This window comes from Homalodisca vitripennis, chromosome 3 (assembly GCF_021130785.1).
Source record: "Homalodisca vitripennis isolate AUS2020 chromosome 3, UT_GWSS_2.1, whole genome shotgun sequence".
In the NCBI taxonomy this organism is placed as follows: Eukaryota; Metazoa; Arthropoda; class Insecta; order Hemiptera; family Cicadellidae; genus Homalodisca; species Homalodisca vitripennis.
In genome coordinates this window covers 79,633,437-79,661,435 of record NC_060209.1, presented here as the reverse complement: position 1 = coordinate 79,661,435, position 27,999 = coordinate 79,633,437, and the positions used below count along the sequence as shown (strand labels likewise).

Here is a 27,999-nt window from a genome sequence, read left to right as displayed (position 1 = left end):
TTAAATTAAGATATACATTGCAGTTTGTGAATCGTCTGAGTGAGAGTCGACAAGTTTTGGAGCGTTTACCTCGAGTGCAGTCTGACGGACTGCTGCAGGCCTACAATGAGTGCCAGGTTTGGTTGGAGCGCAGCTGTGTGGCCAGCCTATTCCCAGGAGCTAGCTACGGCCGCAGGGTGACTGCTCTACAGCTGCTGACAGTGTTGGCTGTCCCACCTTCCCCCTCCCTTGCGGCAAGCCTGCTGGCCTGTCTGGCTGACAGCTATGAGGAGGTCAAGGAGATGGCCATGAGACTGCTCACCTCCACCCCGGGCTTGTTGGACGATTTGGTTGTGAGTTGTTAAATAATATTTTATTCAAAAATCTAGAAACGCTCTAAAACACTCTTCTTAGTAGGATATTGTATAGCAATCACATACAAAATTAAATTCCAACCATTGGACATCTTTTTATATTGGACAAAATGTTGATAGGAAGATGAGAAAGTGCAGGTCAGGAAGCTAATGGGCTAGCAACAAATGTTACCTGCATCACAGAACTGGACATTTATCTTCCATAACATAACACATGTTTGAAATTCAGCAATAGATCAGACACTTCCAGAAATGAATGCAATTAAATTACTGAAAGTACATTTTATAATTAATTACTTAAATAATAATAGAAAATTAGATATTTATATAGATCTAATTTAAGCATTTTTCATTAATTTATACTAAATGAAGTCATTTAACTTTTAAATCTGCTACTTTATTTAAGATCTTTCACTGTTAAAAATTAAAATATCACACATTTTTAAAATCCTACCTCTCTGTCAGTATCTGTATTCATTAATTTCATGGCAGAAAGTAGAAGTTGGGAGAATAATATATCTGACTTGTTAGTTTTGTTTACAAATGAGATGTATTGTTTTTTGCATTAGGCTCCAGAGAATGTGGTGTCAGTACTGGAGAGGAGTGTGGAGCAGGCTGGAGGGGTGAAGCCTCCAGAGACCCAGACCGCTGCTTACCTGCTGGCTACTCTGTCCCAGGCTACTTGGTCCCCCGAAACTTTGGCAGCTGTGGCGGACAAATACAGCTGTTGCGCTCCACTTGCAGGTCACACTGACATGTAGGTCTTCACTGTCACTCTCATACCAACATTCATATTTTTACATATTCTCTTAAAACGTTGCACTTACTTTTAGGTAGATGTTATAGAAATATAGCTATTGCAATCACCCTCTTGAGAGTATTTCCTGGAGACTTTATTGCATTTTCTACGATCATGACACCCAGAATTCAAAACCACCATAATCCTAAAATTTAGATATGAATATAGGTCTATATATATTTGTATGTGTGTATCTATGTATGTATGGACTTATGCAATTTAACGCAAGCTTGAAATCACGATAATACTTTTGTAATTTTAAAAATATCCAGAGTAATTTCAGTACAAAGGCAGTATTTGCAAATAGCTTGGATGAATTCATTAGCCAGTCTTAAACAAAAAAGTTTCAAGATGGTGGCCATTCGCATTCAAGCAAACATTGTAACTCAACTAATTCCCAACATAGAACAAAATGATAATTTTTAAAATATACTGGTTAATCATAAAAATTAAAAAAAATTTTAACCCCTGCCATTATATAAAGTGATGTGCAGAAAATTATAAGCCATTTTAGACAATATGTATGTTATGTACACAGCTTAAGCTATTATTATAATCATGATTCAATAAGAAATGCCTCATATAGCATATAATCAACATAAATCGCTCCAAGAGTTTTGAATAAATCAAGTGGATTTTTTTTTAAATAGTGAGAATAAAAAAATGCAAAATGGGTGTTTTGGGTCTGGTCATTTTATATAAGAAAGCCACTAATCCCATCAACTTTCACCTAAGCCAACCACCACAAATTTAAGGTGGGTCTTCCCACCAGCTTTACTAAAAACCAGTGACTCTCAAAGATGTATAAACAAGAGCACAAAAATCCCTAATTTCAGTGGGGGAATCGAGCCTACGACTCCATAGCTAACTCCTGCATTCGAGAGGAGTGCCTTAGACCACTCAGCCATCTTGATTTGATGTCTTTCATGTGCAGATAGCTCAGTTAGTGATTTATGAATCACAGACTGATGAAATATGAAGTCAAAATAATAAAAAGTGCACGGATGCACTGTACGGATGTTGGGAGTTGCTGCCATTTTTACGACATCCATATAATATAGACATCGGGGTTAAAAGGATCAACATTTTTCTATATCTCTTAAGGTTTTAAGATGGCAAGGAATTCAAGTTTAGGAAAAGGGATGGTTACATATTAGGTATTATGAACTAAAGCATAAAACAAAAAAGAGTTTTAGAACTCTCAGGTCATTTACAATAATGTTAGTCCTTATATGTTGTTTTATATTTCATAATTTTTCCAGATAGCCGGCATACAAAGTTTGATCTAGTATACACCATAGTGGGCATAATTATGAAAACGATAACTACTATAATTCTTAATAGATTCTGACTAAACGTGGTACAGAGATAGTATTTACAAATAGCTTAGTTGAGTTTGTTAGCCAGTCTTCATCAATAAACATTTCAAGATGGTGGTCATTCTCATTTGGGCAAACATTTTATCTCAGGTATTTTATAACATAAGTCAAAATTGACATCTTAAAATGTTCGAGCAATTTCTAGAAACATGTATTCTTACTTATTTTTCAAGAACTCGTAAGATTTGAATATGGTGGCCGTTTAAAGTTATAGAAGTATCCAAATGAACTGTTAAAGGGAATATGTTACAAATATTTATCATAACTAAATTAAGTCTATGTTTTTACAAAGAATGTTTGTGCTTATAAACATTTTTTGTCTTGTTAGGTTTCTAGATTATGGGATTTCTTAACGTTTTAGTGTTACGATTATATGAACAAGCCAACATTGAGAGTTATTGTCCCATCAATTTTATGCAAATTAAACATTTAAACTAATAATGAATGCATCATCAGGTTGACATTTAGAGAGACTGCCACATGTAAAATCTACCTTTCTTCTGACTGAATCAGAATCATCCTTATTAATAATTATGAAGATTACAAGGCAAAGGGAATGAGGTGGAAGATATATTTGTTATCTATCTTGAATGAGTTCAATGGCTGGATCCCATTACAAGAAGGAAGTTTTGTTTACAAACTATAACTATTTGTAATTTTTTCATATGAGTACATTTTTCTAGGTTATCTTTATAAAGATACAATAGTTATAAACATTTTATGGTTCTAAATATCTTTTTAGCTTAAATGGCATAAAAATATGACTGATTGTAATTTAAACTAGTAAAAACAAATATGAGCAGCATTGTGAGGAATTTTTGATAATGATTTCTTTGAATTTAAAATGAAAAGCTGTCATAAACGTAAGGAATTGATTGGACATAATTCTGCACAATGTTTTTGTTCCATAAACGTAACTTGGAATTCAGTACACTGTCATTACTTAAAATGTTTCGGAATTCACTATGATCATTTAAGTATTCTTTTGCTGTAAGACAAATGATTTAACATTATGAATGTAATAGGCAAATTATTACCAACAAGAAATAACAAGCTGTCATTACAGATTGGTATCTATTATGTATTAGTTAACTAAACAAGTTGTCTACTAATATGTTATGTAATTAAAATTATCCTGTAGATACCCGGATTTAGTAAATGCATGATTTTAAGCAGTACCTTTATGTACAAAATAGCTGATTTTTCCAGAGTTGAAGGGATTCTATCTTTAGATGTACTAACATATAGTACTCTTCCGTAGAAGTTTGTTGTTTAGCATGAATTTACAATACATTTATGTAGGATTACTTCTATGTGTAACAGTGTCATATTAGTTTGGAGGGAACACCCTCCCCTCCTTTCTAACCATTGGACCAAAAAAATAATAAAACTGTTAAGGGTATACTTTTATTAATAACTTTAGTATTAAATAAAAGTGTATATCTCACACATTTTAAAATTTAATGAATAACAACAATATTGATTTGGGAATAATAGATTTGCAGTAGTTACTGCCATCCAAATGTAAGATCAGGGCAAAAACTCCTGAGATAGTGGTGAACTATTCATGTAAAATCACGATACTTTGAAATAGGATCAGATTATTTACAATTTAGACCTTTATATTTAATTATTTGGTCAAAATTCTTTCCAAGTACTACTTCCTTAAATCGAAAATCAGTTTCAGTTTAACATATGTTGACTGAAGATGGTTCTCCACAATGAGGGCTAAATATTTAAAAAAATGTAATTTTGTAAACAATTTTTCAACATGGTGTGAACTAAATAACTTAGATGATAATATTGAAATATATACCTTCAAAACAATAATCCCAGTTACTTTTTGGTACCACTTGTATTTTACTCCATTATTTGTAAGTATTTCTTTCTTGTTTTTTATATCTTAAGTAAGTAATGATATATTGACTTTCCATCAGAGAACACAAGTCAGTGCTGTGCTGTCTGCTAGTAGTGGTAGAACAGCTGACACAGCAGCTGAGTGTGGTGTCTGTCAGCCTGTTGAGAGCAGCCAGTTCAGCCCCTCTCTACGGTCTTCTGTTCACAGCCAAATTGTTGCTTTCACAGATAGACCTCAGGTCAGTTTTATACCTTTGAATTAAATTATTCCGACAATTCTAATGGACATTATTCAAGATAAAGTACTAGCTGTTGCCTGCCACTTTCTCCTCATTTGCCTGAATGCTTCAAGCAGTGTTGTAACTAAGGGGAGATAAGGATAATAAAAATTTAAAAAATTTCTGATAGAAATTAATAAAAAAGTTTAAATTCCTATAAACAAAATGTAATAGAATATATAAGTTTAAGTTAAATATCCTCAAAAATTTAATACGAATATTAAAAAATTTAAAAATTTTAAAATATATATATATATGCCACTAAAAAAATGTATAATAGCAGTTTAACTTGTTTGAAATACAATAATTGTTTTACTTTGCATTGGGTCCATCTAATTTATTTAAATTTATATATTTATTCCATACTCCTCGGTTTGGTTTGCTCTTCAATTTGATTCACCTCCCCCCAAAGCCAAGTCTTAGTTATGCCACTGGCTTCAAAATTATATGTAAAGTTGCCAGTTTGACTCAATTTAAAAAAATATCTGAAGCACATAATATGTGTAGTATAAAACAGTTGTACATCAAGAACATTTCACTCCTAACTTATTTGTGGTGCGTGCATCATGAGGTTCAGTGGTACACCCATGTTATGTGTGAATTTTTGTTTGTGTTTCTTTTGTCTTTGGTGCTGAGTACATTTATGTGCCTTTGATTGTATTTATGTGCCATTCATTGTTTTTAATTGTTCATGTTCTTGAAACTTAATTTTTCTTTTAAGATTTGACGCTTAAAGAAGAAAACAGTTTACTATTTCTCAAAACTTGTTTTCTTTTTGTAAGATGTATCGATGAAATTTTGCATAATCCTGTTATCCTTTCAAATCATCCATCATCAATAGTGAAATTTAAGCAAAGAATTCAAAAAGTGTGTTTTAAAAACAAAATTTTATATTGTTGCTCTAAATTTTTCTACAAAGTTGGGGTAAGAAACAAAGTAAGATTTACTGCAAATTTTTATAACCAGTATTTCTGCACAGACTTAGTATAACTAAATTCAAATTTAGTATATAGTATTTTCTTACATAATTGAAATCTTCATATTTTAATTAATAAATTAATCTTTATAATTTAATGTTTTCTAAATAACCTAGGGATAATGTTTCAAATCTATAAGTTAAAGACCAAGGGTGAAATTTAAGATGAGGTTAACAGATTTTTGCCAATGGGATTGTATATTTCTGCATGATAGCTCTTAATTAGCGAATTTTTAGAGGTACCCTAATTAAAATTCCTATTAAAAGGCATTAAAATAACCCCATTAAAAAGTTATTAGTTTTAATGAAATCTTCAATAATCACTGATATCTTAAATCCTTTTTTATTAGTGCTTTTCCACTTTAACCTCTGGACTCATCGTTTACATTACACTCAATAATTATTGCCTTAGGTAGTTTTGTCATTAATTAGTGCTTTGTTCACGCTGTACTTTCACTCATTTATTGACGCTACACCGTTCTAGTTCTGTTACGCTGCAATTCCTGCCATACCTAGAACTCAATTGATTTAGTATTGAGGTTTTGATAAAACAACTATAAGCAGGCAACTCAACTCATAATGTTAAGAACAGTATTTGTAATTCTGCACTTGAATTAAATACTTGAATAGAAAATTGCTCATGTAAACATATTACAAGGTTTTGAAGTAAGGACTTATGTTTTCTCTCGAATTTGTTTGTAAAAATTGTGTCAAATGTGACTATTTAAAATTATCTTTGAGTTGACTATAACAGAACTGGAAATAACTAGAAAAGGCTTGAGTTTACTCTATTGTTATTTCAGGGAGTGCAAGAGTGAAGCTTGGTGTGAATTTATCTCCAGACTCGTGGGGCTCAGTTTCAGCTGTAGTCAGGCTGTAGCATCTGTTGTCAATAATGACTCTCCTGAAGGCCATTTTCCAATGGATTTTGATTTCGGTTAGTTATACTCCTAAATTTGAATCAGTGACAATTTACTATAGTTGACAGTATTTTTCAGCTGTGGATAGTTTTTGCTGTATTTGTGATGTGTGATAAAAATAAAATTATATTATTTAGTTAATAAATTAAGTCTTGTATAATTTAATGTACTACAAATTTTATTTGTTTATGCTGTCTATAGTAATGTAAAATTTATGAATGACAGTAAAGAGATTCTGATTCAAAAATAGTAAAAAATCCTAAGCAATAATACATTTATATTGATGTTAACTATTGCTTAAAAAGTCTCTGAAGGAACTACAACTGAGAAAAAGTATGTAATATAGACCTAATTCTGTATACAAGTAGTTATTAAGTTTATTGATCCCTTACCAATTTTCTTTTTGTACCTTAAATATGTTGTTTTGCTCCATTTTTTGTTGTTTTTCTTTACAGAGACAGGTGTATAGAGTTGAGATATATACTTTGCTATGCAAAAATATATTATTTTAGTGTCTTATTTCAAATTTTGGTTTTTTCATAAATTTTCCACTTAGTCAGTTTCATTATTCTTGTTCTTGTTATCATTACACAAATGAAGCCAATCGTCTTTTTGTCCATCAGATATTTCAATAGTACAATAAACTAGAAATAAAACAATAAAATACTCCAGGACGGGTGACATGCAACAACACTTGGTAACTATTTGCACTGTGTGACTATAGCAAACTCACAAAGGTGCAAACACTGATAACAGGGGACCAAGGAAGTGCTGACATCAAGTAGAAATCACCGGAACTACTTGCAAAGTGTGCAGTTGTCTTAGAAATGCTTCTTGCGCATTATTAAACCACACTTTTATGTAATCGCTATGAATGTAATATTACGTCAAGAATCGTGAAGGGGTTAAGTAAATCATCTTAATAATTGTCCAACCAATTAAGTAGTAATAACTTTTACTTAAACTGTAGTTTAAATAAGTGCCTATCTGAATTTTTTAATTTTAAATCCAATACATGTCAACATATTTATTTTAAAATATTTTGACTTTGTAGTCAGATTTAACATTTTCTCAGATTTGATCATTCTATAAGTTAAAAATTCTCATTTATTTAAGTACATAAGAATTATGTTCGTCTAATCAACAAAACCTTAGAATTAATATAATTTTTAATTTAGTAAAGAAAAAAATAAAACAAAAGTGGCTAAATTAATTTAATACTAAGCCATATTTACAATTTGTATTATACTTCCACATAACAAGAGGCGGTCACCAAAAAACTCACACATAATACCTACACTTTCTTCCTCACATAAGTAGCCTATAATTGCAAGAATATAATTTAATAATCATTAGGGAGAGAGTATGGGAGTTTCTGGAGCTCATAATTATTATGATATTGAGAAAAAAACAATTGAAGAGAAATCCAGTAAAGCTGTAATTGTTGTTGATAAAATAACCTGAATTGAATTAAACAAAATGTATATTTATGAAATTATGATGTAGGAATAGGATACTGGGTCAAACATTGAACATTATTTGTCAGATCCACCTGGGGTTCCTGCAGTAGAGTGTATAAAGTTTGAATTAATCAATTTATCAATCTGTAGATCCTGCAGAAGGGATTGGTGAAGATGGAGTTGAAGGTGTGACCTCACAGATGGTGCTTTTGTGCTCTTGGCGAACTGTTAAAGAAGTTTCACTACTGCTGGGATTCCTGGCAGAAGAAGCCAGCATCACGGGTACCTCTGAAGGTTTGCTACTTAAGTATATCTAGCTATGTTTTCAGTAGTACCTATAAAAATTTTAAAATCTACCTAAAACATTAGTATATATATTCCAGATCCTTAAATATTGTATAATTTTCAATTTGAATCATGCATCGTGTACATGCACATCATGCTTACCTCACTATGGCTTTTGCTGTCTTATAGTTTCTATCCTAACCTTTAGTGAGCTACATTAACTCATTGCGGGCAGCAGTAAACGTCAGCCTTTGATACCTGACAGGCAGAGCTATTTGCAATGGCAGATGGTGCGGTGGCAGCAGACAGTCCGTGGCATGTACACAGTTTACATGCAGTAGTTGTGTATTGTGCTAATTCTTATTCTAAAACGTAAAGTTGTTACACATTGTTTATGCATTGCTTAGATAAATAAATCTGAACTAATAAATAGAAAACAAAATTATTTACTCTCTGTGGTGAACAAAACACACAGTTGACCACCATTTACAAACAAAACTAAAAGATCTGAGCTAATTTTACCAGATAACAAAACACAAAACCTAGCTTTCAAACACATTCTAGTGAAAATGTCAAGAAATATAATGGTTATTGTTCAAAGCAGAACAGAGGACACGGTGTGGGTGCCTTTAGAAAGTGGGTATAAATTCCCCAATCCCCACAAAGCACCACATTTTGTGAAAAACTTTTTCGTTCTACACTTGTAGACCTACATTTTTTTATAGTTCATAATAACAACAAAAACCCTTCAACTGTATGTTTGACTATGTGCTTTGTTCAATTTAATTCAAGAACATAAATTACAAGCTTGTAAAAATAATATTTAAATCCAAATACAAAAATGTAGTAAATAAGAATAATATACAGAACACTTATTTATAATTTTTTTTAAATATAACAAAAAACAATGTGACAGTAACTCCAGAATGAGCACTGAAACAGCTATTCATGGACGCCACTGCCAACTGATTGAGTGTATGTCCTCCTCCACAGTGGGCGTGAAGATTGTAATGGGTCTGAGCTCCTGTTACTTGTTAGTTATATTCTAAATTATGGTTTTGTAAACAACAACTGATGAGGTACTAAAAGCGTTAGAAAAATTGAATAATACTTTGTAATTTACGGTTTATACATATCATTGGTTTTGAGGGGGTAAAATTTTTCTTTTCAATGTTTTAAGTATTTGCTACACAGTTACTACTACATACATTATGCATGTACCAATGTACTGTACAGAAGTTGGCGTAAGACATTATACAGTAGAATCTCCATTGTTCAGTATTTCGTTGGTGCAGAATAATCAATGCCAGTGGCCAATAAGAATAAAATTATCGCTTGTAGTAAAATTTTGTGTTGTTTTTGTCATCATATGACTTTCATACCTCATTACATTACATACTCATATTACATTATGGTTTAAACTCAGCTTTTTACTGTGCTACTCAATAGTAAATGAATGTAGTATGTCTGTAAAATAACTATCACTGAGTATTGTTGTTTTAATGGATCTTGTATTAATTGACTCAACTTAATTCTAATTCTTTGTGTAATGATGTAATTGTTTGTTATTGACGATGGAAGGTTCGAAAGTATAACAGGATTTTGGACATTCGCCATCGTTATATGTTACAAAGGGTATAACACAACGTTTCGAGGTTTGGAATCTATCCTCTTCATCAGGTGAGGAGGGGGTTATTAGTATATACAAAAATAAAGAACTTAAAGAAGGAAAATAAAGGTTTCAAACATAACCGAAAACTACTTGGAGTCCAGTCTGGGTGTTGTCACTGCACAGAATGCAAGATTCGAGTACAAGTCACAAGTACGAGAATCACAACCACACATTACACCTGCACAGGCGAACATAATGATCAGTCTAAGTTGGATGTATACTATTGAATTGTTTATTTTAATAATACAGGTTTAATATTGTTTAGTTTCCATTAGTTCACTATGAAATAAGATTTCTGGGAAAGTTCTGTATTTAGATAATTCTATAACACAGTAAGTTATGGATCAAGGTTTAAACATGCTGCTACTGGAAGTAATGTAAACTCAGCTGGATGCTTGTGCAAAAACTAAGCTAAAAATTAACTTCAAATCGTCAGAACATAATTTTAAAGATATGCTCTCAGTATCAACAAAATTTGTCCAGAATTATCGTTTTAAAATACAATTAAATTTAGTTCACATTGATGGACAATAGCGATTGAAATTTATAGCGATTGTTATAAATTGTATTAGGTGACGTGCCTGCTATAGCAGTCATGACTACGTTACTGTATATAGCCGTGACTGCTATAGCAGTCATAATTAAAAAATTAATAGGAACTAAACTAATTCATTTCTCAATTATCACAAAACGTTGAGTGATCAAGTAGGTCTTATTTAATTTATATATTCACTTGGAATTTTGGGCAAACCCTTTCCACAGTTGGTAGCCCTTGTCAACCAGTTGTTTACAAGTAGTGACCAGCTCTTTCATAATGCGAGCTGTCCAATCACTGTCAACCTGTTCTGAGTGATAGTGTGCATTCTACTGCAGTAGAAATAAGTACAAATAGTGAAGATTTAATTAAAATAGTAACAGAAATTTTAGATTTACCAAGTGAAAGTGATGTAGATCCTAAAACTGACCCTGCAGAATTAGCAAGTGAAAGTGATATAGATCCTACAACCAACTTTGTACAATTACCAAGTGAATGTGATTTCGAACAAGTAAGTGGGGCTGAAAGCAACACACATACTAGTGTCGTAAGTGATCACAATATTGAGGCTGTAGGTCTAAATATCCTTAGTTCCAATGTTTTATCTGAAGAGTCTGAAAATGAATACTTTACGGAGTCGGGTGTTTCAAGTAAAACAACCTCTTTTGTTGATAGCTCTAGTGAGGCTGACGATACGGATGAGGATCCAAACTATATTCCATCCGATGTAGAAAGTAATAATAGTGAGGAAATTGAGCAATCCTCAGAGGAGGAGTTAGTTTTAAATTTAAACCAACCATCTACCTCAAAAACCACCCAAGCTCCACCTTTGGTTTGGTCTAATGACACAAAACCTATTCCAGTTTTTGAATTTGACAATAGCTCTACCAGTATAAAATTACAATTACCTGAAAATGCAACTCCTTATTATGTTTTTAACAAACTATGGAGTGATGAGATTATGAACATGATTTGTCAATCAATAAATAACTATGGTATTTTGATGGATTTTCGTTCTCCTACTACCTGAGATGTCAGTGCTACAAAAACAAGACTAAGAAGCAGACTTCCTATCGTTGCTTACAATGTGATGATAACCCTCCCCTTTGTCCAGGAAAATGTTTTTCAGATTGGCATTCTCAATAAATGTAGTATTACATTTTGACAGGCACACTATTGTAAGACATGTGCAATTTTTATACTGTTCTTTATACTTATTTTCAGGGTTATATTGACTTATTTGTATCATATTTCTTAAAACTTTTACAATAAATTTTATTGTTATATTGAAAACGTGATGACTGCTATAGCAGTCCTGACCTATTTAATAAATTTTGATGTGCAGGGTCATGACTGCTATAGCAGTCCTATTTTTCTTCGTTTCCATGCAAACCTCCATGTTACAAGTAGACTAGACATATCGATTTTATATCTGTAGGTCAAGGACTTAAAGAGATATCAAAGTGTCTCTCTAGGGACCCTCATAGGCTATGACTGCTATAGCAGTCACGCACTTTGAGGTAGTCAAGGATTTGAAGTGGCGTTAAAGCAGTCACTCATCATGACTGCTATAGCATTCACGTCCGTCAATGTGTTAGGAAATTATGGTATTTCATTTTGCAGAAAAGTATACATACTTTTAGTCATTATTCACCTTAAGAGAAATAACGGATTTAATTTCATGGGGATGTACCGTATATAATTTCATATTCATCATTGTATATGTACTCTATGTAAAAAAATCATTGCTGGTGTATAACATGTTTTTGTGAGTATCATTGTATTCACACTCTTGAGTATGAATTGTGACTTCAGATGATGGCTTGTTGTCTGGTGAGGATCTCCTAAAGATTGGAGACCACTTGACAAATCTACTTGCAGAGACCAAACATCGGGGTGCATTTGAACAAGCGTACATCGGCTTCTGCAAGCTGGTCTCTCGACTCTGGAAGTAAGGATTATTTCATCTTTCTTACCATCTTAGGATTTGTTTGTATAAACACTCATCACATCTTTTGTGAAATATGTCATATTCTTTATCTTCTAATATGATTTTATATATTATAAAATACACTTTCACAACATATGTACTTTGCTTGAACAATATATTTCTATTTTTAAATGGTATTGTAAACTTAAAATTCTTGGAAACAAAATTCAAACTACCTCAAACAATGGTTAAAATATTAAGATATAAATCTACATATATCCTTGAAGAGATCATATTTATATACAATTACTTAATTACGACAATAAAAAAATTTTGTATTGTTGAACATTGTTTACCACAAAGCAGGTGATGGATGTCCTTGTGTTGATGCAGCAGATGCATAGAGACGCACGAGAATAACAGTTTTCATGCACCAACAAAATCACATTTTAGTGAGTTGTTTTGTTAAAATGCCATGTGTGGAGGCAGAAATGAGCCTGTGAACTTCAATGTTACTGGTCAACTACCTTTTTTAAAGTAGAGGGACGTGAATTTGTCCAATAATCAGTAACGCAAAAGTCAGCAGATTCAGTTCTCAATTCTCTTCTATTGATTCTTGGTTGTTGACCTTGTTGAAGTTTTGGTGTGATTAAGATTCAGCATTGACACATCTTGTAAGAATTGGCACATGTTTATTATCTATGAGTTATACAGATGGAGGCATTTAAGGTCATGTTTTCTTGTAATCAATTTAATAGTTAGTGATATTATTGGTTTGATTATTTAAAATATGCTTATAGATTTCCTCTAAACTTAACTGAACATGGCTTTGTGTTGGAAAATAAAAAAAAAACATTTGTTTCATCTCATAGGTTGCCTGCTGGGATGCTCCGAAGTTTACCCCTGCAATGGTTGGAAGAAACAATGCAAGAAATCTCAAAAAACAATGAAAATTTATGTGCTACTAGGCGTAGTGCTGGCTTACCCTTCATGATACAGGTTATTTTCACTATTTTAGCCATTATAAGTTGTAGCTTTACATACAAATTTGTTTAAGTACTTAATATATGCAGTATTACATACAACAACCATAGACTATCACCACACTAGCAGAGCATAGTCTCATTAAGATAGACTGTCGCTGCACACTTGCAGGACATAGTATCATTAACATAGACTGTTATTGCACACTAGTAGTGCATGATCTTATTAAGATAGATTGTCACTGCACACTAGATTGTTGCTGGACAATTGCACATTGTCCTCTTGTCTGTCATTCAATAGTTAGTTTTACAGCAATAGCAATGTATATTTTAAACAATGGAACACTTGTGCTGGTCTATAGGTATCTCTGCTTTACCTGTGAGTCGCTTGGTCTGTGGATCTGACAATTGGTAATTTCACAACATAGTTTATAAAACTGTGGTTTACTTTAATCGACTAAGTGTGTACAGTCCATATTATAATAAGGATTTTTAATTTGTAGTTAAAATAATGAGTAATATTTTATATTTTCAATCAAGCAACGCAAATATAGAGCACTTTGTTTTTTTTATCCTATAGTCTGTGGGAATTAACCTGGCACCATACATATGCGGTCCAACTCTTTCACTAATAAGTTGGGTGAAATTCAACTATTATCTACCTTAACCTCTTACTTCATATTCAATAATTATTTTTGTTTGAGTTTAGACAAGTGATCCTGAGGATCCAGCACGGATTTAATAAAATTTAAATTCAAATTTTGTTTCTGCCATTTAGATTTGATTTATATGGTGGTTGACTTGGAAGGTTATTAATTGAATCAATAAGTTCTTATATAATTTCATCACACCAGATGAAAAATTCTAGCTTTTCGCTTTCTGTTTATGTTTTATTACTATTAAAAAACACACTATGAACGTTATGCAGAAAGTAACTACAGTTTATACATATCACAAGAAGTAGCTCCCCCAAGTTCTTGTGGTGGTCGGTTCAGTAGGCTCCTAACTGTGCAAGACAGAGTATCGTACGTTTCTGTGTTGTTCAGTTATAACCTTGAAAGCGTGAGTGGTATAATAGAAATGTCAAGTGTGAAGTGAGTGGTGTTATAATATTTATTTGGGTGAAAAATCATTCAGCGGCCAAGGTTCATCATTAATTGTGTGCGGTTGTGGCCCATAAACAACCCAAACATTATGAGTGAAGGTGTAGTCCATCAATGAGTGTAATTTTTTTAATGGAAGAAAGGATCTGATTCACGATGAAGAAAGGAGCAGTAGGTTTTCTCGTCAGTGATGAAAAAGTGAATAAAGAAGTTCATGAGAACCGTTCCTTCACAATTTTGGAACTATTTTGATTATTTTCTATAAATTTTGCTAAGTTTTTTACACACGATATTGACAGAAAAACTAGAATACTATAAGTTATTTGTTCATTGAGTACTATAAATTGTTTGCCTTTAAACAGCTTGAAGAACAAACTTTTGGCCAAGTTTAAATGGGACGTTTATGATTGTAGTTCATAGAGCCCGGACTTGGCTCCTAGTGACTTTCAGCTGTTCCAAAACATGAAACGGTGTCTTGCATCTCAGTGGTTCGCCACTGACAAAGAGCTTCAAAATGCCATTATTGGTTGGCTACATTCACAGTTGGCAGATTTTTATATGGAAGGTATTTCAAAGATATGACAAATGCTTGAATCTGTTTGGCGCTAATGTAGAAAAATAGAGAAAAGTTATATTTTTAGATGTATATAATACGATTTTTATATCTTAACTAATTTATTTTTTATTTAAAAATGGAGGAGGTTTCTTTTAAATATAGGCTAATATGATTTTATTAATTAAAAACAGAACACATGGATCAAATACTATAGATTGGGTAGTTTATTACGTTTGAGTTGATAACATTAACCCATTAGTGCCCAGTGCCCACTTTTGTGGGCGCTGCATTTTAAAATACGTCACAATACACTAAAAATTTATCGAGGGAAATTTGGTGCTGGAATATGTCTGGTTGGCCACTCTGCACTCACTAAAGCACCTGGTGTACTGTAGTTGGCAGTTGTTTACAAATGACAGCTCTGTTTTGTTGTGTATTCTAACCTCAATGGATCAAAACAACTGGTAAGTAATACTATAATATTTCAAATACAATCTTATAAAATCATAATGTTATGTTTGCTTTTACATAGACTTAAACTAATATGTTTTTATAGTTTAGCCCTTAAATTCAAATAATTGTAAGAATAATTTGTAGTTAAAGTGAACTGCCCACTTTTGTTGGCAGTGGGCACAAGAGAGTAGGGGTATTTTTTCATCAATCTGCCAACATATGTTGGCACTGGGCATATATGCTGGTGGTGTTTTATTATTATTTAATGGTATATAACATGAATCAAACTGGTAAAATTATGATTCACTGGGTAGTAAAAATAGAGGCCTATGTAACTGTAAAAATGTGATTCATTTATTTTTTTAATACATAAAACTAAGATTGATCAGTGGGTTTTGAGTTCTTTGAATTCAAGACTATTGTTTTGCATGATATAAATTTATGGTTGATATGTAATATTTTTGCTCCTTTACAGGTTAAACGTTGAAGAAGTCACTGCCTTATTCGATGAAGTCGACTTTCTGGAGGCTGATGTTTTTATTCAACCGCCTGAAAACCCTCTATTGAGTGATGAGGATAGCGGTGACGATGGCGACACCGACTTCACTCACTTCACAGGAAATCAACTGCGTGGAGCCGCAGAGTTAAAGGCAAAACAGTTCACAAATGATGGTATTGTACAAGTAGATGTATGTACAGAACAAGACATAGTTGATAACAATCTAAGCGGCGAGTCTTCATTACCTATAACTGTAATTCCGAAAGCAACTGTGTCTACATTTAAATCGGTACAATCAGACTCTTTACAAAGACAATACATACCTACAGAACCAAGCACTTCTCAATCTTTACAAGTGAACAATATAAATCAATCACAATACCTTCCATCTCAGTCGCTCCCAAGTTTGAAAAGAAAAATTAAAACAAAACCGAGTTCCCACAAGTCAAATGCAAGAAAAAAGACAAAAACAGATAAACAAAGAACATGGAATAATGTTGACATTCCTAATAAGCCTGAGAGGGAATTTGAAAGGCCTTCGTGGCTCGAAAAAGATTTCACTCCAACAGAAATGTTTGAAAAACTTTTAACTAATGAGATTATCGAACATGTTGTTGAGAGTACTAATATTTATGCCTTGCAAAGTGGTAATGAATCTTTTAATGTTTCAATAGAAGAAATGCGCATATTCATGGCAATATTGTTTCTGAGTGGATATTGTATTGTACCACGGAAGAGGATGTACTGGGAATTATCTCCGGACACTCATCATGACACTGTGTCAAAAGCTATGAGCAGAAACAAGTTTGAAGAGATTCTTCGATATTTTCATGTCTGTGATAATGCAAATTTAGATGTCTCAGATAAATTTGCCAAAATACGTCCTTTGTGGATTATGTTGAATGAACGATGGCTTCAAGCTTACCCTGGCGATGCAAATATAAGCATCGACGAATCAATGGTTCCATACTTTGGACGACATGGTGCTAAACAGCATATACACGGGAAACCTATACGGTTTGGGTACAAAGTTTGGTGTGTATGTACCCGCCTGGGGTATTTGATTCAGGCTGAACCATACCAAGGTAAGAAAACAGGTAACACCATCCCTGAAATTGGAGTGGGTGGTTCAGTTGTAATAGATATCCTTAGTGAGCTGCCTCAAAACAAGACATACAGTATTTATATGGATAACTTTTTTACCTCTTTAAAACTACTAGATTATTTGTCAGAAAAGGGGCACGATGCTACAGGCACAATAAAGGCTAACCGAGTTGAAAATGCCCCACTCAAGGAAGCAACTGTTTTGAAAAAGGAATCACGAGGTTCATACGATCAACTTACTGAACAAAAAACAGGTATCACCTTGGTAAGGTATAATGACAACAATGTTGTAACTGTTGCTTCAACAAGATGTGGCGTACAGCCCATGGGTAAGGCCAAGAGATGGTGTCGTGTGGCAAAGCGTCAAGTTGATGTTCAACAGCCTGCCTGTATCATAAATTACAACACTTACATGGGTGGGGTTGATCAACTTGACCAGAATATATCAACCTATAGAATTGGCATTAGAAATCGGAAATGGTATTGGGCACTTCTAGCGTACCTTTTAAATGCTACAATGAATAATGCTTGGCAATTATACAGGCTCACCCCAAAAGGAAGAGAAGATCCCAAAGACCTACTGTCCTTTATAAGACATATTGTGCAGACATACTTCCAGAAATATACCCCACAACGTCAGAGAGCTTCCCGTGTGTCTGTCACTGGAAAAGAACGGGTTGAAGAAAGTGTGCGGCTTTCCAACAGTCTTCATGTCCTGGAAACTAACCCGACACAAATACGATGTGGCCTCTGTAGAAAGAACACATGGAAAAAGTGTAAACAGTGTCTTGTTGGATGTCATATAAAATGCTTTGAAAACTTTCACTCCTGAACTTGACAACATGTATGTAAATAGTCCTGCCATTTGTAACATTTTTTAATTTTTCTTAATCCTTAATGGTTTTTATATATTTTGTAATAAAATAAACAGAATATATGATACAATTGTAGTGGTTATTTACCTAACCTAAACCACTAACTCTGTATTTTTTAACAATTGCTTAATAACTTTGACCCTACCCATGTATGCCCAGTGCCCACATTTGTTGGCACCTCATAATATAGCATTTAAGTATATACTGAGCCTAATACACATATATTTGGTGTTTATAGGACTAATTTGTTACAATATTAAAGAAAAATCTAAATCTGAGAAAAAAAAGTTCCTGGGCACTAATGGGTTAATTTCAATCATAATCAATCTGCTTGTTCAGGCATTAATCTGCACCCAGTTGGAAGTGGAAGGTGCCTCATCCATAGAGTCATGGATGAGTCAGCTGTTAGACCTAGCCGAGAGTGCTACAGCCAGCCCAACCACTCACACTCATGCTCTCAACATCCTGCGTGCATTGTTCCGCAACACCCAGCTGGGCGAAGCTGTGGGCGTGTTTGTGGAGCGGGCCATTATTGTCACCATCACCGCCTTCTCCGCCTCTTCATGGATGGTACGAACCATAACAACTTAATAAATGTTGAATTTTTATTTATTTTTTGGTTTCCCATTATTAAAATGAAAAGTTAAATGGAAATAATAGCTGTTATTAAATTCCATATGTATTTCAAACAAAATAAAAAAGTAATCATCTTTATTTATACTGGGTTTACATAAAATGGCTACCTCATCTTTACATTTTGAGTGATTCAACATTTTCAAGTTGAATTTAAAATTTTTGTGATTGTGAATCTAGATTTATACTGAGTAAAAATAAAAATAAATTATGATCCTGATAATAATGTAAATGGTATCAAGTTCTTAATATAAAATGTTTTAGACATAAAAAAATGAGTGTATTTAACCTTTATGGAATATATTAGGTTAAATTATGTTATTGTTGTGCTAGTATTGTTTTCAGGTTTTTGGTCAGGTTTTAATAATGTCATAATATTTTCTCTTTTGATTAGATAACAGATTATTTGAGAATATGTGATAGTAAAATAAAAAATTACAACATTGTATTAATCTAAAAATGACAATTTTATTTTAGGCTGCAAGAATGTAGGTTCCTACTTCCAAGACTATATGTTCATTAACCTTACATTTGCTGGAATACCCTTCATTGAATGATAACATAGCATCATTAAGCGAAATTTCAGAGTTGAAAATTTCGTTTTGGGGAATGCAAAAGCAAGTAAGGTATTTTAGCAACTCGTTTGAGTTTTGAGGCACTTACTCAGAAATTGTGGATTAAACAGATTTTGGAACATCCAGATTTTGGCTTTATGCAAAATAATGTAGTCATGCAGAGTAAGGATAAAGTATAAAAACAGCTGTCTTGAGTGCAAGCTAGAAATTTTCACTAATGATCTGGTTGAAGTTAGTGTTTAGTTGGTTCTATCTTAAAGTAAAGTAAAAAGTAAAGAATGTCTTATTTTACCAGGCGAAGTTAGGGCTAAGAAGCCCTCTCTAACACTTAACCTGGGATAATCTTAATCTTAATCTTAGGTTGATAATTTGTTTAAATTAAGTGTTGTATATTATAAAGAGGAAGTTCTATATAAAAATGATTTATAATCAACTCAAAATCAACAAAGATTATTTTTGCTAATTGGTATCCCCATAGATATGGTTTTAAATAAAAGATACTGTTTAAAATTTTCATCAGTTCAGATGTATCTTCAATTACTTTTTTTAAGTTTTAATTTGTGTTGCTCCAATGTTATCTTTTGATAATAGTGTGGTAGTTATGGTTGCATATTAATATAAATAGATTTTTTAGAAAGGTTAAAATTAGGGTGCTCTTGATTTGGAAACTTTGTAAGATGATCCATTTTCTTTAATGAGATTTATTAATTTAAAGCTTTTATCAGTTTAGTGATGGAATAACCATTAAAAGTATTGAAGCCCTATGTGACATACATATGTGCATAGTCACTCAATAATTTTATATGAGTCTATTTCTTTTTTCTCACACATAATTTCCTATTTTTTTAAAATATAAAAGTAACATAAAAACCTTTACAGCGGTATAATCACATTGTTGATTTTATAAATTAAATTGATTTTATAGGAACGCAACTCAGCCACTCTGCTCCTCAGTGCTCTCATGACTCGAGTGTTTGGAGTCCCTCGGTCCAAGAGCCAAGACCACCTCAGTTGGAAGAACAAGATGACAGGCAGAATATTCTTTCAGCGCTATCCAAAACTATTTGGTTTTTTTCCAACAAGAGCTGAGAAAAGCTTGTTCAAAGTGCGACAGTTTGCACCCATCGTTGTATCCTGTGCTACTTGTTCTCGGGAGACTGTACCCTTCCTCACTTGAAGGAACCGATTCTAATGTCCAGGTAGGTTTTAAGAATGTAGAGATTATATAAGCAGTATATAGAGAGGACATACATTAATCTTTGATTGAGGTATGCCAATTGTGAAATTGATTATTAAATATGAATTTTGGATTATTATTATATATTATTATTAAATGTATTATATTGAATATTATGCCTTAAAATCAAATATTAGATAATTTTCATTACACATAGTTTTTTAATTAAATTTTTGAATGACTGATGAATAATCACTTATTATAGAACGATAAAAATACCATCCATATTATGTAAATATCATTGCTTTAAATAGAAATTAGATACATTTTGCAATTTGAATATTAATGACATTGTTTAGATCATCAGTAATATTTAAAGTACAATAATTGAAATATATTGAATTGATTTCAGTAATTAAACTTCAAAGGTAAGGGTTTATTGATGTAAACATATATTTATGTTTCTAACATTTCAAATAAAAGTACTCTAATAAACTCTTGTATCAAAAAATTGTTATTGAAGTGTTCAAATTAAATAAAAACGTGAGTCTAATTTAAACACTCTTACAAGTAGTCATGATAAATGTGGTACATTATTAGTTTCTTTAAAATAATTATTAGTAAAAACAATTTAATAGTACAGTCTATAAATGTTTTACTAATAAAAAATTTTGTGTGTGAATAAAATAAAATATTGCTGTTACTTTTGCTACTTTTAGAAGTCTCAACATCTTAATTAGTCTATTTTGTTGTTGGTTTTCCAAAAAGATAGTTTTAATAAAACTAATGTTGAGTATGGTTGAAGTAAAAGTGCATAGATAGCAATATAAACATCCAGGAGGCTATGATTTGATAAGACAAACTGACAAGATTTCCTCCCTAGTCCACTATCCAGATCTTATTAATTACTATAGATTGCCTTATCTATTTCTAACTTATTATTGTAAGGGTTTATAAATAACTATAGTGAGAGTATTCATTTTTATTATCGATGATAAATCGAACTAGTTAACACTATGACAGAAACAATTTTTCTATGTTGTTTTTGGATTCAGTATGAAAGAATACTCTAATAATTAGATATTTACTCACAATACCAGTCAGCAAGATACAAATAACATGAAGCCTGAAGTGATGGTGAATTGTTTCTAGTATAACTTGGTGGCCTTGCAAATATTAGTTGGAGGAGATGATTGTCAGTGAAAGAAAATAGTGAAGGCAAACTTCAAAAGACAGTTATATTTTATTAGTTTCGTACAATTTAAATGAAACAAAAATTAACACATGCATGATCTTACATCTCATTTGAAAACTAAATATTACCGAATACTTTGTAAGCTATAGAGTGCTTGTTTCTATTTCATTTAAAATTAAAATAATAAATAATAAATTCTCAGGATCGTAAATTTACTGTCACATAAATATAACATTTTCTACTGGACATTTTTTATTTGTATAGTTTACATGTTCTCGTTAAATTTTTAATAAAAAAAACTAGTCTTTTTTAGCTTTACAGTATTACTGTATGTCTTTCCACGTAGGCCATAAGCCTTATATGACTATTTTGTTAATCCTTACCATACTTAGACATAGACATAGACATAGACATAGATATTTATTTGTACAAAACGTTCTTTACATGTTTTTTTACAATAGTGAACTGGTACATTGTCATAATATACAATACATACTAAAGCCTTATAGTAATTTTATTATGTTACAATAAAATTTAGTCAGAAAAATAACAAACACTTGATTTTTATTTAGAATTAACTAAGGCGGTTTAGCTGTAGTTCATCTATTTCATATATAGCTTTGTCAATAAGAACAGTCTTTAATTCATTTTTAAATTTTCCTATGGTCATTGACTTAAATGTTAAGGGTAGGTTATTGTACAATATCAACCCCGAATACAAAGGGCTTTTTTCATAGAATGTTGAGCGATGGAGGGGTATTCTAAAATTAGAGTTATTTCGAGTGTTATAATTATGTTGAAATCTTAGATCTTCTATTAGTTGGTCTTTGCTTAAATGGATATAAACCAACAACTCATATATGTACAAACTGGTTAAAGTTAATATTTTTTTTATTTCTAAACAATGATTTGCAAGGTGCTCGAAAATGAGAATTTGTCATTATTCGGATAATTCTTTTTTGTAATCTGAAAACTGCTTTAATGCCAGGAGCTAGACCCCATAACACAATCCCATAACTAAGAATTGATTCCACATAACCATGGTAAACAGATTTTAGAACGTCAAATGAAACATTTTCTCTTAAGTGCAAAAATATAAAAGAAATGGATCTTAGTTTTGACAGAAGGTCATTTAGATGAGCTTTCCATTTAAAATTACTATCAATTTTAATTCCCAAGAATTTATGTGAGTCAACTAAATTTGGGAAGTTAAAATTGCAATTTTTATTATTTCTAATACCAAATTTTATTACTTGGGTTTTATCTATATTAAGTTTTAAACCATTGGAATGAAACCAAGAATCCAAATCATCCATCACTTCTGAAAGAGTGATTATTAGTTCTTCACTAGTAGAGCTTTTGATAATAGCTGTTGTGTCATCAGCAAATAATATTAAATCTTTGGTAATAGATCTAGGAAGATCGTTTATAAAAATTAAAAAGAAAAGAGGACCCAAGATAGAACCTTGTGGCACTCCCACACTATTACTTTTCCAATTTGAATACACTTTATTGTAGTTCTCTTGAATAACTGTTCTTTGTTTCCTTTTTGTTAGGTAAGACTTTAGAAGGGACAAACAATTTCCACCAATGCCATAGTCATGTAGCTTTAACAGTAAGACCGAATGATCTACACAATCAAACGCCTTAGACAGATCACAGAAAATACCGGCTGTATTCCGTGACCCGTCCAGACCATGTAATATGCTGTTTGTAAATTCTGTCAAAGCTGATTGAGTATTCATGTTTTTTCTGAACCCGAATTGTTTATCGTAAAAGAGTTTGTTTTTTTCAAAGTAATCAACTAATCTAGAGTGAATAATCTTTTCAAATATCTTTGAGAAATTGCTTAGAACTGAAATAGGTCGATAATTATTTAAATCTAACTTCGAGCCCTTTTTAAAAACTGGAGTAACTTGAGAATACTTTAATCTATCAGGAAAAATCCCTTCATTTAAACATTTGTTGATTATTTGTGTCAATGGTTCTGAAATAATATCAACAGAGATTTTAATTAGTCTTATTGGTATCCCATCCCACCCTACAGAAATTTTATTTTTAAGACCTAAAACACATCTCCTGATCTCATCAACTGTACAAGGTTCAATTTAAAATGTGCAATGCAACCCTCTCTTCAGTACAAAAATTTCTTAATGAATTATGAATTCCTTTTACAGTAGCCTTTGGAACACTAATTTTTTGTACAATGTTAGAAAAATAATCATTAAAAAGTTCAACAATTTGAGCTGGATTACTTATTTCCGTGTTATTTGAATCTATTAAAGTAATTTTATCTTCTCTGTTTTTATTATCTTTACCGAGTACTTTATTCACAACATGCCAGGCAGCCTTGCATTTATTTTCTGAGTTCTGTATAAACGAGGAGTTTGCCCTTTTCTTTGCCTCAATAACTACTTTTTTGAAAATCTTTTTGTAGGATTTAACATAACTTAAAAATTGTATACTTCTACTGAATTTTGATTTCCAGTGAAGTTCACGTTTTCTTTTTGCTGATATTTTTATTCCTTGTGTAATCCAATGTAAAACTACTTTTTTTCTTTTCTGTTTAACTTTAACAGTTTTTGGAACAAAAGCAGACTCATAATGTCTTAAAAAACAAGTTAGAAAGTTATTGTAGCTTTCCTCGGCATTTATAATTGGGCTTACTGTTAAATCGTCACAATTTTTTAGTGATTCCATAAAAATATTAATTTGTTTACTAGAGAATATCCTTTTCCTTACTAGTATTTCTTTAAAGCCTTGCTTTTCTATTGTATTTTGTGGGATATTTAAAAAAATCGCATTATGGTCAGAAAGACCTAGGTCAATATTCATTTTGGCTATAACATCATATCCTTTTCTAGTTAATATGTTATCTATACAAGTTGAAGTATTTACTGACACTCTAGTTGGATCACCAAACATACACTGAAAACCATTACATTCAATTATTTCTAAGAATTTGCTTGTTATATCATTTTCTACTAGTATATTTACATTAAAGTCACCCACTATTAAGATCGATTTATTCTTTAATACTTTTTCAATTATTAAGAACATTTTCTCAAGTTTGGCAAAAAATATTTTTCTGGCATTATAGTCTGGTATAGTGTAGATAGAAACAATGACTACGCTATGATCAAGAAGCTCAATGCACGAACATTCAAAAATAAAATCTTCATATAAATCAATAAAAAGTTTAATTGGTATATAGGGATAGTGTTTTTCTATTAAAAGACAAGAACCTCCTCTTTGATTATTTTGTCTTACATAATAATCACCTAAAATATAATTATTTAATGAATTTAATATATTTATACACTCATTGTCAAGCCAATGTTCGTTCAGTGAGATTATCTTTATTTTTGATTCTGATAAAAATATATTTAGTTCTGAAATTTTGTCTTGGCTTATACCTCGGATGTTGTAGTGCATTATTAAATTATAGTTTCTAGCATGCATATTATTACTAGCTTTGGAGCATACTAAGTTAGCCTTATGAAGTTGATTTTGCATGTCTTCTTTGGGAAAATTTCTGCTAATTACATTTGGAATTAAAGGCTGGTCTAAGTTTGCCGAGACTGTGTCGTTGTCAAGAAGTTCTAGTTTAAATCTACACTATTACCAGTTACATTTGTTGAAGATGTATTAGTGGGAGAGACATTTTGTAACTTTGTAGGTGTCTTAGTGAGAAAGGTGTTTTGTGAAGATGTAGGAGAGTCAGTGAGAGAAATATTCTGTGAGGGTGTAGGTGTGTCAGTGAGGGACAAACAAGATGCAAATGTATCTACACTGAGACCTATATCACTGAGCACAACAACTTCACCGGAGAGTGGAGACTGCGATGAAGGAGAGATATCTAGCTGCTGTTTCTGCGCCTGGTGCTCAGCTAATTGCTTCCTCAGGGTTCTGACAAATTCGTTGTGTGTGAGGCCTCTCCACAGTTGCCTCTGTGCTGTTGGTTGTTCATACGAGACTATGCAGACTGTTGCTCCGGTAACCTGCTGAAACTCAACAATGTTCTTGGCGAAATGAGATACCTGGATCAAGTCTCTAACACATCCAACTGCAGAACACACCAGCGTTTTGAGATCTTTCGAGATGAAGTCTTCTTGAAGTTTTAGAAAGGCAGCATCATATTCTTGTTTTGTTGGTTTTCCACTGTACTTGTCCTTGGTAATTAGACTATACACTGATGGACCATTGATTACTTTCTGATACGCCAGGTGTTTATTTACCAAATCAGATGTTTTAGGCCGGCCAAATCTTTTCCTAAAAACAACGGCAATGCCAGCTGACATGTGTTTCTCTGTGTTTTCAAAATCGGCAGACATGGAGTGTGCAAAACCCACCGATTGGTCATTTTGAAAGTGGTCCATCAGTTGGTTTATGTCTGTTGCACAGGTTGTCTTGGCACATTATGACTTGTGCCCTTCATTTGTTTCAATTTAGAGACCATATCTGCTATCCTAGCTTTTCCTTTCATGTTAAAGTGGAGTCCGTGTGCTGTGAAGACGTGCCTTGGAAGCAGATGCAGAGGCAGAAGCTGTAGGTTTGGAAAGTTTTCAGCTAACCGTTCAATTTTGGAATTGATTATAGATATCTTTAAATCAAGCTGAGGCAGATCGTGTCGCATCGGTATTGTAGACAGAATAAGATTGATGTGTTGGAAATCATTTACTAATTTAGTGATATCATTCATCAGTGTATCAATGCCTGTAGTCTGGATGTTGTTAGTACCAGCCAACACTAGAAGGTAGTCACTGGGTTCCAGCTCCGCTGTAAGATCTTTAACTTCTTTTGTTACCTGGCTGAACTTTGCTCCAGGTTTAACAAACGAGCAAACATTTAAGGTAGTCTTTTGTTCTATAAGACGACCTAGGTCCCTACCATGGCTGTCTGCAAGTATTATTAGATTAGATTTACTTTTCTTAGTTGCTTTATTCACATGTACAGTTTGGTCTCGGGTCTTAACTCGACCTTTATTTTGGTTTGGTGAATGCTCAGCAGTTTTATTTACCAGTGGCAGGGAGCATTTGAGACAATGCTGACCTACTGACTCAGCTTTATTTATTTTGTCCTGTAACAGTTTTTTATCACTATGAAGAATTTCAACAACACTTTGAAGATTTTCATTTTCATTTTTTAATTTGTTTAATTCTTCCTTTAATATTTTGACATGTTCCTCATTCGGTTTATTTTCCTGTCTTTCAACATTTGCATGGGTCTCATAAGTATTTATTTTGGGTAGGTCTGTTTTGATGTCACTTCTTCCACAAAGAATCAATTTCTTTGCAATACCCTCTTCCAGCTTCTTGTATTGCAGTTTGTATATTAAGTAGGTCATACTTAAGAGTTTGTGAAATATATGGGCAGATTTCTAATAACCACAATCTGCACAGGACAATCATTTCAGCAGCAATCTATTCTGATTTTGTACAAGATTAATGTATTAGTCATATTGTGAATATTAACTAGCAATAGAGTTTAGTCTCCTACACCGGGTGGGATGGTACTCAAAGAGAGAGTGAAACTCTCGATTTTAACTGAGTACTATATTGTAAAACAGTGATAGCCGTATTTTGCTATCAGTGTTTGAAGAGACGAAACGATGTTGAAACTCCTTCATTAGGCGGAGTATCTACTTATTTGCTCAACCCAAGGGCGCCGAAGTTGCATAGCAAGTGGGTGGTACCCACTATGCTGTAGAAGCCAACTAAGTGGTAATGGGGCATAGTGTTTGAAGGAAACAATCCGTTTCAATTCTAATTAGTGTATCTCAACTCCGATTACGGAGAAAATCTCTAGTGAACAAGAGGATTGCTGGAGCACAACCAGGCAAGGAAGTGTTAACTAGTTTTAAATATTAAATTAAGTATTAAGTAAAAATGAAGTATGAATAATTGTCTCCTTTTTAAAATATGTGTCACTGGGTTTTAGATGAATGATGTTAGACTGTCTTTGTATACGTATCTTCTTTTAAGTTATAACCCATTAGTCCTAGTTTTCTATTCATTACATTTATTTGTGTAATTTGTTTTTATTCTATTTTTAGCTAACTCAATACATACCAGATATTCTGGTTTGCTCTGGAAGTAAAATTTTCAAAACACGTTCGCTAGCAGCCAGCGCCATGGTACCTCTTATGTCTTGGACGTACTTTGACATGTTGACAAATAAAGTTGTAGAGCATAGCTTAACTGCTAACTACAGACATGGTCTCCTCCTCCAGGTATGTGTTGTGATATAATTTTATTATTGACTCTAAATCTACCACTAAGTTCTGTGTTACGTTTTTTCAGTGATTCTTGAAAGCAGTTATATTGTACTACTGCGGTTTTGTGATGAAACTCAGTTCAGCGGATTCTGTTATAAATATAAATTTTAACTCATCAAAATTAA

At 32.5% G+C, this 27,999-nt stretch overlaps 2 protein-coding genes across 2 annotated transcripts; both read left to right on the top strand.

Annotated features, from left to right (window-relative positions):
* Positions 1-27,790, top strand: LOC124357095 (thyroid adenoma-associated protein homolog). The gene is made up of 10 exons (XM_046808532.1): positions 1-332; positions 923-1,110; positions 4,469-4,627; positions 6,446-6,579; positions 8,173-8,316; positions 12,330-12,465; positions 13,317-13,443; positions 18,357-18,587; positions 20,151-20,424; positions 27,653-27,790. The coding sequence occupies exons 1-9, from the start codon at positions 282-284 to the stop codon at positions 20,400-20,402; spliced, it is 1,422 nt and encodes a 473-aa protein (XP_046664488.1). The 5' UTR covers positions 1-281; the 3' UTR covers positions 20,403-20,424; positions 27,653-27,790.
* On the top strand, positions 15,918-18,328 carry LOC124357097 (piggyBac transposable element-derived protein 3-like). The gene has a single exon (XM_046808533.1). The coding sequence runs from the start codon at positions 16,610-16,612 to the stop codon at positions 17,972-17,974; it is 1,365 nt and encodes a 454-aa protein (XP_046664489.1). The 5' UTR covers positions 15,918-16,609; the 3' UTR covers positions 17,975-18,328.
* Positions 27,791-27,999: the final 209 nt, after the last annotated feature.

What these genes read in the sequence shown, in the direction of transcription:
- LOC124357097 (XM_046808533.1), top strand. Translation starts at nt 16,610, where the DNA reads ATGTTTGAAAAACTTTTAACTAATGAGATTATCGAACATGTTGTTGAG.
- LOC124357095 (XM_046808532.1), top strand. Translation starts at nt 282, where the DNA reads ATGGCCATGAGACTGCTCACCTCCACCCCGGGCTTGTTGGACGATTTG. An exon ending in GCTTGTTGGACGATTTGGTT is followed by an intron (nt 333 to 922) that starts GTGAGTTGTTAA and finishes TTTTTGCATTAG; the next exon opens with GCTCCAGAGAATGTGGTGTC. An exon ending in CTTGCAGGTCACACTGACAT is followed by an intron (nt 1,111 to 4,468) that starts GTAGGTCTTCAC and finishes ACTTTCCATCAG; the next exon opens with AGAACACAAGTCAGTGCTGT.